The sequence below is a fragment of the Schistocerca piceifrons genome, chromosome 4 (genome assembly GCF_021461385.2).
Source record: "Schistocerca piceifrons isolate TAMUIC-IGC-003096 chromosome 4, iqSchPice1.1, whole genome shotgun sequence".
Taxonomy (NCBI): domain Eukaryota; kingdom Metazoa; phylum Arthropoda; class Insecta; order Orthoptera; family Acrididae; genus Schistocerca; species Schistocerca piceifrons.
The window spans coordinates 6,670,456-6,684,292 of NC_060141.1; the positions used below are offsets into that span (position 1 = coordinate 6,670,456).

Here is a 13,837-nt window from a genome sequence, read left to right on the forward strand (position 1 = left end):
GAAGCACAGGAAGTACAAACACGATATTCTTGATGAATCGCCACAAAAAAATCGAATCGTGTGAGGTCTGGGGAACGTGGGGGTCACGCAATAGGTGCATCACGTCCAATCCATTGACCTGGAAAGCGGTCACTCAGAAAATTCCGGACTCCAGCCAGGTAAGTCGGGTGGTGAACGATCTTGCATTAAGTAAACATTTCGTTCTTGGTCATCCGTATGGATCTGTGGTACCCAAAACTGTTGTAACATATCCAGATACACCATCCCGTTGATGGTTCTCTCACGGAAAAACGGGGCAGTACGCTTTGTTCTTGCTCAATGCACAAAAATCGTTCAGTTTAGGGCAATCACGAACGTGTTGCAATGTTTAATGTGGATTTTCTCTGCCCCAAATCCTACAGTTACGTGTGCTAACCCTGCCACTTAAGTGAAAAGTCGACTCGTCAGAAAGGATGATTTTGTCCAAGATATGTTCATCCTCATGTAATCGATTTAACACATCCGCACACAAGCTCTTGCGAGCAATTTTATCTGTACGGCTTCAGATGCAAACGGTTTCTCAACAAACGCCAAACAATCGTATGTGGGATCTGCAGTCCACGAGATGCGCGCCGGGTCGATTTCTTAGGGCTGCTGGCAAAACATTGTCTCACTCGCTCAACGACGTAGTCAGACGCGCTTGGACGACCTGATGATTTCCCCTGTCTTACCGAGCGGCCTGTTCCTACAAAATATTTATGCCACTCACAATCTGTAGGCCTACTAGGAGGATCTATAGCACACTCGTTACGGAGATTTCGCTGAACTGTTGTCGCCGACTTCGATTCTTCAAACGGAAACGCACAGCTAGCGCGCCCGGATCCAGTGAAGGCAGCCATCTTTAACGCAAATGCCGCTAGTGCTCTTCACGGCGTGATTCGGCACTAGCGAACTATGCGAAACAAATTGACCCTATAATCACCTCTGTAGGTACTATGAATTAATTTTTATGAATTTTCAAAGTTTTAAAAACCTTTCTGAAACACCCTGTATTCTAAAATTGCGGAAACCCCCTCCCCCCCATTTTTGGTTTTCTGAAGAACGCAATCGATTTAGGAAAACGTGTCAGTATAGTCTATTACTATAAAAGTGTGCAACTGTTGAAACCGAAATAGTGCATGTGGCCTCATTACATTCTTTTCGATTTAGAGAATATTAACAAATCAATTAATTCATGATCCCTACGAGATATCAAAAATAATTTCACAGTTAATGCTTTATTATCTAAAAGGACCTTAAAACTGGAAGGCAGTTACATGAGACACGTATGTAAAGCTCATATTAATTACAGTTAAGGGAGAACCTGCTACCTTATTCATTTATTTCGAATATACTTTTACGCATATTCATAAGTATTAAATTCCTAATAATCCGCGTACCACCAGATAGGTCGAGCGAAAGTAATATTAGCTCTATTTTTAAAGCGAGAATTTATAAACAGTTCGGTTATAGCACCAACGAAAGTTGTCTGAACATTGTATGAAGAGAAAATGGCGACTATGCTTGTTGACAGTGAGTTTCGGCGAGAAAGCGTGAAATATCACGCCGACAGACTGACGATTTTTTTCTGTAATGTTGTGTACAGTGAGGAGGACACAATTGATAAAATATTGGTGGGGGTGGCAGGTTCCTATAGGACCAAACTGCTTAGGTCATAGGTCCCTAGACTTAGACACTACTTAATCTAAGTATTTTATTTTATTTTTTAAAAATACAATCTACATCGGTTGAATATGCTAAAATTTTTACATCCATTACTTCAAGATCTAATGAAGTCGGTAACTTTTTATATAGAAAGCTGTGGATTGGTATGTTATAAAGGGCAAATTACGTGTTTGTATTGGTAGGACTGTCAAAAACAGTATCGTATCATTTCATAATATAAATATACGTTGTATGTCCAAGTGATAACGTTTTTCCGAGAAAAAGTGATAGGTTGGTAAATCTTTCAAAAAGTAAAGTATGACGCCAAAACGAAGCGTTTTTTAAAAACGTGGGTTTCATGGTAATAGATTTTCGAATAAAGGGAAACATTGCGTTCAGCATGTGGCGTGTGAAGTTACAGACAGTGAAATACAGGCAAACTCGTCAGTGTCTACAGAAACACCCATTTGTACTTCGAAGATTAAAATAAAATTTTGTGATACACAGTTTTGTAAAAACGAAAGTGATGTAAATGGTAGGTTAGGTTATATTCTGATAGATTTATACATCCTAACAAGGGTGTTAGGTGAACGTGTGTGTTGTAAAATATGCGGAGGACCAGTTAGTTTACATGAAGACAGTGAGGTATCAAATGGACTAGCCAGGAAATTTATCATTAATTGTGCAAGTTGTAAATAAACTCAATGATTTTGGAATCCACCCCCACGAACCATGGACCTTGCCGTTGGTAGGGAGGCTTGCGTGCCTCAGCGATACAGATGGCCGTACCGTAGGTCCAACCACAACGGAGGGGTATCTGTTGTGAGGCCAGACAAACGTGTGGTTCCTGAAGAGGGGCAGCAGCCTTTTCAGTAGTTGCAGGGGCAACAGTCTGGATGATTGACTGATCTGGCCTTGCAACACTAACCAAAACGGCCTTGCTGTGCTGGTACTGCGAACGGCTGAAAGCAAGGGGAAACTACAGCCGTAATTTTTCCCGAGGGCATGCAGCTTTACTGTATGGTTAAATGATGATGGCGTCCTCTTGGGTAAAATATTCCGGAGTTAAAATAGTCTCCCATTCGGATCTCCGGGCGGGGACTACTCAAGAGGATGTCGTTATCAGGAGAAAGAAAACTGGCGTTCTACGGATCGGAGCGTGGAATGTCAGATCCCTTAATCGGGCAGGTAGGTTAGAAAATTTAAAAATGGAAATGGATAGGTTGAAGTTAGATATTTCGGGAATTAGTGAAGTTCGGTGGCAGGAGGAACAAGACTTTTGGTCAGGTGAATACAGGGTTATAAATACAAAATCAAATAGGGGTAATGCAGGAGTAGGTTTAATAATGAATAAAAAAATAGGAGTGCGGGTAAGCTACTACCAACAGCATTATTGTGGCCAAGATAGACACGAAGCCCATGCCTACTACAGTAGTACAAGTTTATATGCCAACTAGCTCTGCAGATGATGAAGAAATTGATGAAATGTATGCTGAGATAAAAGAAATTATTCAGGTAGTGAAGGGAGACGAAAATTTAATAGTCATGGGTGATTGGAATTCGAGAGTATGAACAGGGAGAGAAGGAAACATAGTGGGTGAATATGGATTGGGGGAGAGAAATGAAAGAGGAAGTCGTCTTGTAGAATTTTGCATAGAGCATAACTTAATCATAGCTAACACTTGGTTGAAGAATCATAAAAGAAGGTTGTATACATGGAAGAATCCTGGAGATACTAGAAGGTATCAGATAGATTACATAATGGTAAGACAGAGATTTAGGAACCAGGTTTTAAATTGTAAGACATTTCGAGGGGCATATGTGGACTCTGACCACAATCTATTGGTTATGAACTGTAGATTAAAACTGAAGACACTGCAAAAAGGTGGGAATTTAAGGAGATGGGACCTGGATAAACTGAAAGAACCAAAGGTTGTACAGAGTTTCAGGGAGAGCATAAGGGAACAATTGAAAGGAAAGGGGGAAAGAAATACAGTAGAAGAAGTAAATACAGTAAATGAAGCAGGCAAAAAGGAATACAAGCGTCTCAAAAATGAGATCGATAGGAAGTGCAAAATGGCTAAGCAGGGGTGGCTAGAGGACAAATGTAAGGATGTAGAGGGTAAGATAGATACCGCCTACAGGAAAATTAAAGAGACCTTTGGAGAAAAGAGAGCCTTGGGAGAGCCAGTCCTGACAAAACTCTACCATCTGGTGAGCAAGATGTATGAGACAGGCGAAATACCCTCAGACTTCAAGAAGAATATAATAATTCCAATCCCAAAGAAAGCAGGTGTTGACAGACGTGAAAATTACCGAACTATCAGTTTAATAAGTCACGGCTGCAAAGTACTAACGCGAATTCTTTACAGACGAATGGAAAAACGGGTAGAAGCCGACCTCGGCGAAGATCAGTTTGGATTCCGTAGAAATGTTGGAACACGTGAGGCAATAATGACCCTACGACTTATCTTAGAAAATAGATTAAGGAAAGGCAAACCTACATTTCTAGCATTTGTAGAATTAGAGAAAGCTTTTGACAATGTTGACTGGAATACTCTCTTTCAAATTCTAAAGGTGGGAGGGGTAAAATACCGGGAGCGGAAGGCTATTTACAATTTGTACAGAAACCAGATGGCAGTTATAAGAGTCGAGGGGCATGAAAGAGAAGCAGCGGTTGGGAAGGGAGTAAGACAGGGTTGTAGCTTGTCCACGATGTTATTCAATCTGTATATTGAGCAAGCAGTGAAGGAAACAAAAGAAAAATTCGGAGTAGGTATTAAAATCCATGGAGAAGAAATAAAAACTTTGAGGTTCGCAGATGACATTGTAATTCTATCACAGACAGCAAAGGACTTGGAAGAGCAGTTGAACGGAATGGACAGTGTCTTGAAAGGAGGATATAAGATGAACATCAACAAAAGCAAAACGAGGATAATGGAATGTAGTCGAATTAAGTCGGGTGATGCTGAGGGAATTAGATTAGGAAATGAGACACTTAAAGTAGTAAAGGAGTTTTGCTATTTGGGGAGCAAAATAACTGATGATGGTCCAAGTAGAGGGGATGTAAAATGTAGACTGGCAATGGCAAGGAAAGCTTTTCTGAAGAAGAGAAATTTGTTAACATCGAGTATAGATTTAAGTGTCAGGAAGTCGTTTCTGAAAGTATTTGTGTGGAGTGTAGCCATGTATGGAAGTGAAACATGGACGATAAATAGTTTAGACAAGCAGAGAATAGAAGCTTTCGAAATGTGGTGCTACAGAAGAATGCTGAAGATTAGATGGGTAGATCACATAACTAATGAGGAGGTACCGAATAGAACTGGGGAGAAGAGGCGTTTGTGGCACAACTTGACAAGAAGAAGGGACCGATTGGTAGGACATGTTCTGAGGCATCAAGGGATCACAAATTTAGCATTGGAGGGCAGCGTGGAGGGTAAAAATCGTAGAGGGAGACCAAGAGATGAATACACTAAGCAGATTCAGAAGGATGTAGGTTGCAGTAAGTACTGGGAGATGAAGGAGCTTGCACAGGATAGGGTAGCATGGAGAGATGCATCAAACCAGTCTCAGGACTGAAGACAACAACAACAACAACATTTTGGAATTCTCAGAAGTGTAAAGATAATTACTTTGAAGCCAATGTTAGGCGGTTTTATGAATTGAGAGCTATTGGCAATGGACACACTGCAGCAGAACCAATGTGTCCCATGATGAAAATGCTACGGCCACCTTGTAAAATCGACAAGTATGCAGGATTTATTGGAGCTACTGTGGAATCTGTTGCATGCGAGTCAATGAAGGGTGCTGCAGACGAAGCTGTTGTAATAAATGATGGTATGGCTGACATACCAGTAGCTGTAGATGGGACTTGGTAGAAGCGCGACTACTGTTCTAAGAATTCTGTTTTTATGGTGACCAGTGTGGATACTGGAAAGGTAATAGATTTCCAGATTTTAACCATACATTGTTATAAGTGTAAATCTGGGAATGAAGAAGGGCATATCTGTGACAGAAATTATGAAGGGACAACGGTGGTATGGAGGCGTCTGCAGCTACTGAAATTTGTAGTCGAGCTGTGAACGAAAGGGGAGTGTGTTACACTAAATTCTTAGGTGATGGAGACTCAAAAGCATATAACAATATAGTAGCCGCACAGCCTATGGTGAGGAGATCATCACAAAACTGGAATGTGTTGGTCATGATCAGAAGAGGATGGGCACCAGGTTGAGGAAGTTGAAACAAAGTTCGAGAGAGAAGAAACCTTCTGATGGTAAAACCATAAGAAGCAGGCTGACAGACAAAATGATTGATGAACTACAGCAGTATTATGGGATGGCCATTAGAAATAATACTGAGGATTTGTTGAAAATGAAGCAGGCATTATGGGCTACCTTCTTACCCAGACTGTCAACTGATGAAAAAGCAGTACACCACCTTTGTCCTCCTGGACCTGATTCATGGTGTAATTACCGCAATGCCCAGTACTCAAACAGTTCAGACAGCCATGAATAATCCATCCCAGCAGCAGTCATGGATATCATAAAATCTATTTACAGAGACCTGGCAAATCTTGAATTACCGAAGAAGTGTCTGCATGGTCAGACTCAAAATCCCTAAGAGTCGTTCAATAATCTTATATGGACTCAAGTTACCAAAAAAAATTTTGTTGGAATGAAGATACTAAACTGGGGGGGTCAGTGATGCTGTTATTAATTTTAATGGCGGCAACATTGGTAGGGTGAAAATTGTACAGCATATGGGAATTAATACTGGAGCAAACTGCATCAGAGAACTTGAATGGGTGGAGAAGGTTCGCATTGATGAAGCAGAATTTGCAGCATAGTTGGACACTTAGAAGTCTAGAAAGAAGAAAAGAAGAAAAAACTTTGAAAAAGATGAAGAGAATGATGTACAGTATGGTGGAGGGTGCTTCTGAGTGACTAAAAATAAAAAAAATTAAGCATATATTAAGTGAGTCACAGTCTTTTGAAACTTTAGAAGCTGTTCCTGAAAATTTACGTTTTCTGTTACTTTTTCACTAAATCTCAGAAACGACTTAGAGTAGAGTAATCAAGTTTTCAGGGAGTAATAACATACGTCTACCGAACTAAAGGAAGAACATAATGTTACGTATAATTAAAATTTTTTACGATAACGTACAAAAAAGTACACGAAATTTTAAGCATATAATTAAAAATTGCATTTCCAAAAGCAGCGGCTGAAATGCAATTACTGAAGTTCAGTAGAGTCAGAACATTCGAACAGTTTTAATAAATATTTTTGTAACAGTGATCAAAAATTTGTCTTTCAAAAATTCAGTCTTGATCACACCAAGTATGCTTCAAGAACATAGGTAACCGGTTTCGGTCATATCACATGACCATCATCAGACTCATGGCAACCTTCGAAGATGGTAGGTGGAGCAGTTCTGTGATGTCAACCAGTTGACATCACAGAAGCTGAGAAGAGTGCTCCACCTGCCATCTTCAAATGGTTCAAATGGCTCTGAGCACTATGGGACTTAACGTCTGAGGCCATCAGTCCCCTAGAACTAATTAAACCTAACTAACCTAAGGACATCACACACATCCATGCCCGAGGCAGGATTCGAACCTGCGACAGTAGGGGTCGCGCGGTTCCAGACTGTAGGGCCTAGAACCGCACGGCCACGCCGGCCGGCACCTACCATCTTCGAAGGTTGCCATGGGTCTGATGAGGGTCATGTGATATGACCGAAACCGGCCACCTATGTTCTTGAAGCATACCTGGTGTGATCAAGACTGAATTTTCGAAAGAAAAATTTTCAGAACATTCGGTTTAATGTCCTGTAACAGTTTCGTGTCCATGGCTATAGTGGTTCCTGAAATACAGGGAAGCCAAGTCATTAAATTTAACACTGTCGGGATAGGGCGTTCGAACTCTCCTTAAACTAACTTAAGCTAACGACAACACACACACCCATGCCCGAGGGAGGACTCGAACCTCCGACAGGGGGAGCCACGCGAACCGTGACGAGGCGTGTAAGACCCCGCGGCTACCCCGCGCGGCAATAAAATATACCGGACTATTATGGTGGAAGGGATTTCAGTATAAAACCCGACGTTTCTTCCCCTATCTGCGGGGACATTTTCAAGCGGGATCGTAGCTTTGTTGAAGTCCGATTCACACCCTGGCCTCGCGAGGCAGGGTGTGAATCGGACGCCCTCCGCAGATGGGGGCGAAACGGCGGGTTTCAAGGTGAAATCCCTTCGACCACTTGACTCACCGGGCCGCCACGGCTGCGCGCCGCCCCCGCCGCCCCCGCCGTCGCTGGCGAGCCGGCCGTCGACGAGCTGCCCCAGGCCGGCGGCCGTGACCCCGCGGCCGTCCAGCCCGCCGTCGTAGCTGAGGTCCTCCAGCCGCAGCTCCGGGGACCAGCGATCGCCGCGCGGCGCCGAGTAGCTCAGCACGCTCTCTGCCGGAGGGCAGCGCGCCGTTAGCTCACTCTGGACCGACTCTGAGGGAAGCTTACTGAGACGAGGGCACTTTGGTTTATTACTACTGGGGACGTGACTCCGTCACGGTGCAAAATACAGTCCGAAACTTTCCACCAGTACTTCGAGTGACTGTAATGAAGCTGACATGGGTCTACAGGGGAATACTAGCCGAATAGTGCCTACACACAGCTAGAGGCATTTCATCAACTAAGCTACGGTCATCACTTCATTACCAGAATGAGATTTTCACTCTGCAGCACAGTGTACGCTGATATGAAACTTCCTGGCAGATTAAAACTGTGTGCCGGACCGAGACTCGAACTCGGTACCTTTGCCTTTCGCGGACAAGTGCTCTACCAACTGAGCTACCCAAGCACGACTCACGCCCCGTCCTCACAGCTTTACTTCTGCCACTATCACGTCTCTTACATTCCAAACTTTACAGAAGCTCTCCTGATAGAGCACTTGCCCGCGAAAGGCAAAGGTCCCGAGTTACAGTCTCGGTCCGGCACACAGCTTTAATCTGCCAGGAAGTATCACTTCATTACTTTATATCCAATGAGTAGGGTGCCAAAATCATATAAAAAAATCATGCTGCAACCAATTCATATGGAGCAATTTCTTCTATTTCCGTGTTGAATGAACAACAACAACAACATTCAATTACCCTCGTTTTGCTGTCGTTGATGTTCATCTTATATCCTCCCTTCAAGACACTCTCCATTCCGTTTGCTGCTCTTCCATGTCGTTTGCTGTCTCTGGCAGAATTACAATGTTGTCGGAAAACCTCAAAGGTTTTATTTTTCCTCAACGGATTTTAATTTCTACTCTGAATTTTTCTTTTGTTTCCTTTACTGCTTACTCAATATACAGACTGAATAACATCTGAGATAGGGTACAACCCTGTCTCACTCCCTTCTCAATCACTGCTTCCCTTTCGTGTCCCTCCACTCTTATAATGGCCATTTGATTTCTGTACAAATTGCAAATAGCTTTTCGCTCCTTGTATTTTACACCTGCCACCACACATATCAACAGAACACAACAATAAGAGATACATTGGCATAGACATAATCAGGCTCTAATTCCATGCGAAAATTATATAAAAATTTAAAATACACCACACCTTTTTATCATCAGTGACAATTGTCTCGCGCTAATAATGCGCTATTAAGTATATGTGCTAAGGTAAGAGCGGCACTCGAATCAAAACCAGAACACCGCTACATCGCGACCACGAAATGGGTGCACTCAAAGATGTCCACCACACTCCATAATACATTAATACGACAGGCAGACGTGACGATCAATTCCCGACTCCTACAACGCGTTCGGCCGCTGACGCATCCACAACCGTATCCACTTTTACACTTCCCCGTCCGACTCAAACTGACATCTACGGATGCCTTTCTTGAGGTCGCCGAAGATATCAGAATCACACTCTGAAAGTTCCAGGCTGCACGGGGGATGTTGCAGCGTTTCCCAACCAACTCGCTGAAATGTAGCCTTCGTGCGATTGGCCGTGTGGGAGCGGGCTTTACCATGCAGCAGGACGATTTTGTCCGACAGTATTCCTGTGCGTTTGGCGTGTCGCAGTCTCTGCAGCGTCTTCCTGTAGGCGAAGAAGAAAGCCATAATGACGTATTTAGCGCCACCATTTCGAGTCGGAGGGCAAACGGTAAAACCAATAGTCGAAACATCTCTCCCACCAAACAAATTAATTCTAAGCTAGTTACACAAGTCCCGGTAAGTTGCATGACAATGCCCGCCTTCACACTGTCAATCGGACGAAGGCTATGCTTCAGCGATTTCGCTGGCAACCACTGCAGCATCCTCTGTAGAGACCATATCGTTCACTGAATGATTTTCAAATCTTTGACCACCTCAAAAAAGACAAGATTGAACGTCATTTTCAGTGCGGTTGAACATCTGTCAGCAGCCGGCCATGTTCTACGAAACAGGAATTCATCGTCTCGTCTCCTTGTGCGATGAATGTCTTAACGCGTGTTGAGACTACTTTTGAGTGGAACCATTCCATGGTCCCGTTGTGGCGTGTGCCCGGTTTTCATTTCACTGCTCCTTATACTTCAAAATCTACAGATGAAGTGAGAGTATATGCTTAGGCTAAACTCTAAAGCAACACACGAGCATGCAGGCTCTTTGTTTCTCATTTTGAGCCGAACAGAATTAAATGATGTTATTCTACGAGAAAAAAATAGTTCGTTATTTTTCCAGATAGAACACACACTCCGTCGTAAATGTGCAGAACGGTGTCTACGCTGATGAGCCAAAGAATTAGCCACTTGCTTAACAAAGGGTCGCGTCCATCTCTGGAACGAAATGAAGCAAAGATTTTGTGTCGTATTTCTTCGTCAAGTCCTTAATACTTATTCGGAGCCATTTGGCACCAGAGGTCTCTTCTGGAGCATACAGATCCAGTTAATGACGGGACGGTAGTCAGAGGGTGCCGAATCGTCGCTCACTACGTCCCAGATGCGACCTATCAGATGCTCCTCGGACCACTGTAACACGATTCTGGCCATGGGGAGATATCCTGCTCGAAGACCTCTACGGCGTCTTGGAAGACATCAGGAATGGTGATAGAAAAACATCCGCGTAGCTCATAGCTGCCATGGAGCCTTCTGTTACTGCCACAGGGCCCGTAGAAGGCGAGGTTAACGTCCTCCGTAGCACAATACCGCCCTCACACGCGTCCATATCGCGACGCATGTTCAGAACACCTCTTCGTCTGATTGACGGAGTACGCGGACGCGACCAACGACGTGGTGTGACAAGAAACGCGATTCATCCGAGGAGGCGACGTGTTTTCATTGACGACCGGTACAAAGTCGAGGAATCCGTGCCCACTGCAGTACTAAGTGACAATGTCGTCGTGTAGACACGGCGACACACGGGTGTCGTCTGTTGCGGAGCTGAGCTGAACTGCGTGCTCCGAAATACTTGTGCCTGCAGCAGCGCTCTACTCTCCAACTGTAAAGAGCGGCCAAGCCTCTGATCTCCGGGTTTTGCGACGAGGCGTGGTCGTGCAGTACCTTCCACCGCCTTATTTATACTTGTACCTCATGACATTCTGAAGGAGCCATAAAGCTCAGGCAGACGTAAGCAGGACATGTCAGATATATCCACTATCGATTTATAGTTATGTTCCGTTGTTACGTGTCATTTCTTTTGCGAAATGAGGCCAAACTATTGCTCCCACAATATCGAGGAAAGTGCGCCAGACGACGAGATTGGCATTTATATACTATAATTTATTGATGCACGACTTTAAAAATATTGCAGTCTAGTTCCTTCTCACACTTCATTACGAGAAAAATGAATCACTGAGCATCTTTATACCCCTGTCATGTAATGCTTGCTATAGGATTATTTATACCGTGTGTCCATTCATAACAGGGGACAGGCAAAATAATGCGAACACCTGTACTTACTTGGAAATGGTTTATTAATTACATCCCCCCCCCCCCATTTGCCCGTAATACAGCTGCGATTCTTCTTACAATAGTGACATATAATGACTGTATAGTCTCCAGTGGAATGTTACGCCACTCTTCGATCGGAACCTCTTCTAACTCCTGTAGTGATGCTACAGAGTCTGCGCTCCAACACAGCCCACAAGGGTTCAATAATGTTCAAGTCCAGGGACTGTGCTGGCCAGGGAAGACGCAGCAGTTCAGTTGCATGCTCCTCATACCACGATTGCATTGCCATGGTTGTTTGAATGGGGTGCATTATCGTCCTGAAATATGGTATCGTCGTTGGGGAACAACATTTGAATCTTGGGGTGCACCTCACCATCTAAAATGTTCATATAACCGTTGGCTGTAACACGGCCTTTGAGAGTAATGATGGGACCAGCAGAATACCAAGATATGGCTGCCCACACCAACACACTTCAACATCCATGCTTAACCGTTGGAACCAAGCAATCAGGATTATAGGCTTCTTTTGGCGTTCTCCAGAAGTAAACTCGACCAGATGTTGGAAATAACGAAAACGTTGACTCATCGGACCAAATGATGTGTTTCCACTGATCACCCTTCCAGGATTTACGTTCCTGAACCATGTTTTACAATTCTTTGTCACTTCTTGTCACTAATGGCTTCGGTGTAGCAGCTCGTACATGAATGTTCGTTTTACGGAGTTCTCAGCGGACAGTGTCGATACATACGGGGTCTCGAAGATAGCTACTGAGCTCTGCAGTCACTTTAGCCGCCGTAGTTTTGTCCTCTTGACACAATTCGTGTTAGCGTAGACGATCTCTGTCATTTAGTTTTGATTTGCGCCCACTATTACGCTGACGCGTTGATGTCTTTCCATGTATTGTGTAGCCTTACATGACTGTTGAAACAGTTGCTCTTGAGACATTCTTGGTTACTGATGCTCCAGCTAATCGGGCCTCCACAATCTGCCCTCTTTGGAACTCTGTTAGGTCTTTCCTTGCACGTCGACCTCGGCCTCCGAATGGAAATATGAAGTGTGCGCTACTCGTAAGCAACCTGCATTGATGTCTAGTCCTTACTGAACACGCACTACAGCGTGACACGTGTCTTACCTGCTATTCCCTGTATATGAGCCGCATTATTTGTATCAGTATAAGAGTAGATATTGATCAAAAAATTTTTGTTTCCTGTGTTGGGAACTCAGACAGCAAAGAAATGTGGTGAACCACTAATGTTTCGTGCACAACACGTTGGTTACTTGAGTGACATACAAACAGCACTCCAATGAATTATACACATACAACAGTATTTCAGTACATGTTTCCACGTGCACCTTAACGCACGCTAGCCTGACTAGTGCATTGCTGGGTGTGTATTAATTTCATAACCTCTACGTCCAGGTAAAACAAATCATTTGGATTTTATCCTGCTGGATTATGTCAGGCCGTCGTTTTTAGCAAGGCTGTGTGCCGTAAAGCGCAGGTTGTGGAACTACCTAGACATTAAGAACTATAACATGTGTATTTAAGATTCTCTGAACTGACAGTGCCAGGTAGTTGAAGCTCGTTTTCAGTCGGAAAGCCTCCATTTTTAACGACTTTTGTGAGATGTGGTGAACGATCCGTAAAACACAAAAAATGACAAGTGTATACGTAAGGGTTTCTGAATCAAAGCTGTTATGATGAATCATGATGTTTTTAATCCGTTCCCCGAGCTTCGACCACTTCTTCGAGATAGCTAGACTTTTCCTATGAATTGGCTGTAGGTGAGTGCCTGATAAAGTACGAGGGACGTTCAGTAAGTAATGCCGCGCATTTTTTAAAACCCACTAATATGGAGAGGCAAACGTCCTTGTTTTTGCTTCACATTTGATGTTTGTTCTGTGCAGCGGTGAAGTTTCGAACCGTTCTGGTGTGGCATCATCCTCATTCACTACAAAAGAAGAAATTCCAGACAACCCCCTCTGCCGGTAAAAGTCATGGTGACAGTCTTCTGGGATTGTGATGGCGTCTTTCTCGTGAATGTGATGCCAAGAGTGTCAACCATCAATCCAGAGGCATACGTGAAGGCTCTGAATAAACTCAAGAACCGATACCGACGTGTTCGATCGGACAAGAATCCAGCAGAAATCTTGCTCCTGCACAGTATAATGCGCGCCCACAAACAAGTCCGAGAACCCGGGAACACATCGCCAAATTGGGTTGGACATCA

The 13,837-nt window shown here is 43.7% G+C and overlaps 1 protein-coding gene across 1 annotated transcript in view; it reads right to left on the bottom strand.

The window, feature by feature from the left end:
• The window catches only part of LOC124795537, a 318,628-nt gene that overhangs the window by 151,725 nt on the left and 153,066 nt on the right, over nt 1-13,837 (bottom strand). Inside the window, exon 5 of the mRNA XM_047259608.1 lies at nt 8,013-8,140. Coding sequence (XP_047115564.1) covers nt 8,013-8,140 — 128 coding nt within the window. The remainder of the gene's footprint in view (nt 1-8,012; nt 8,141-13,837) is intronic.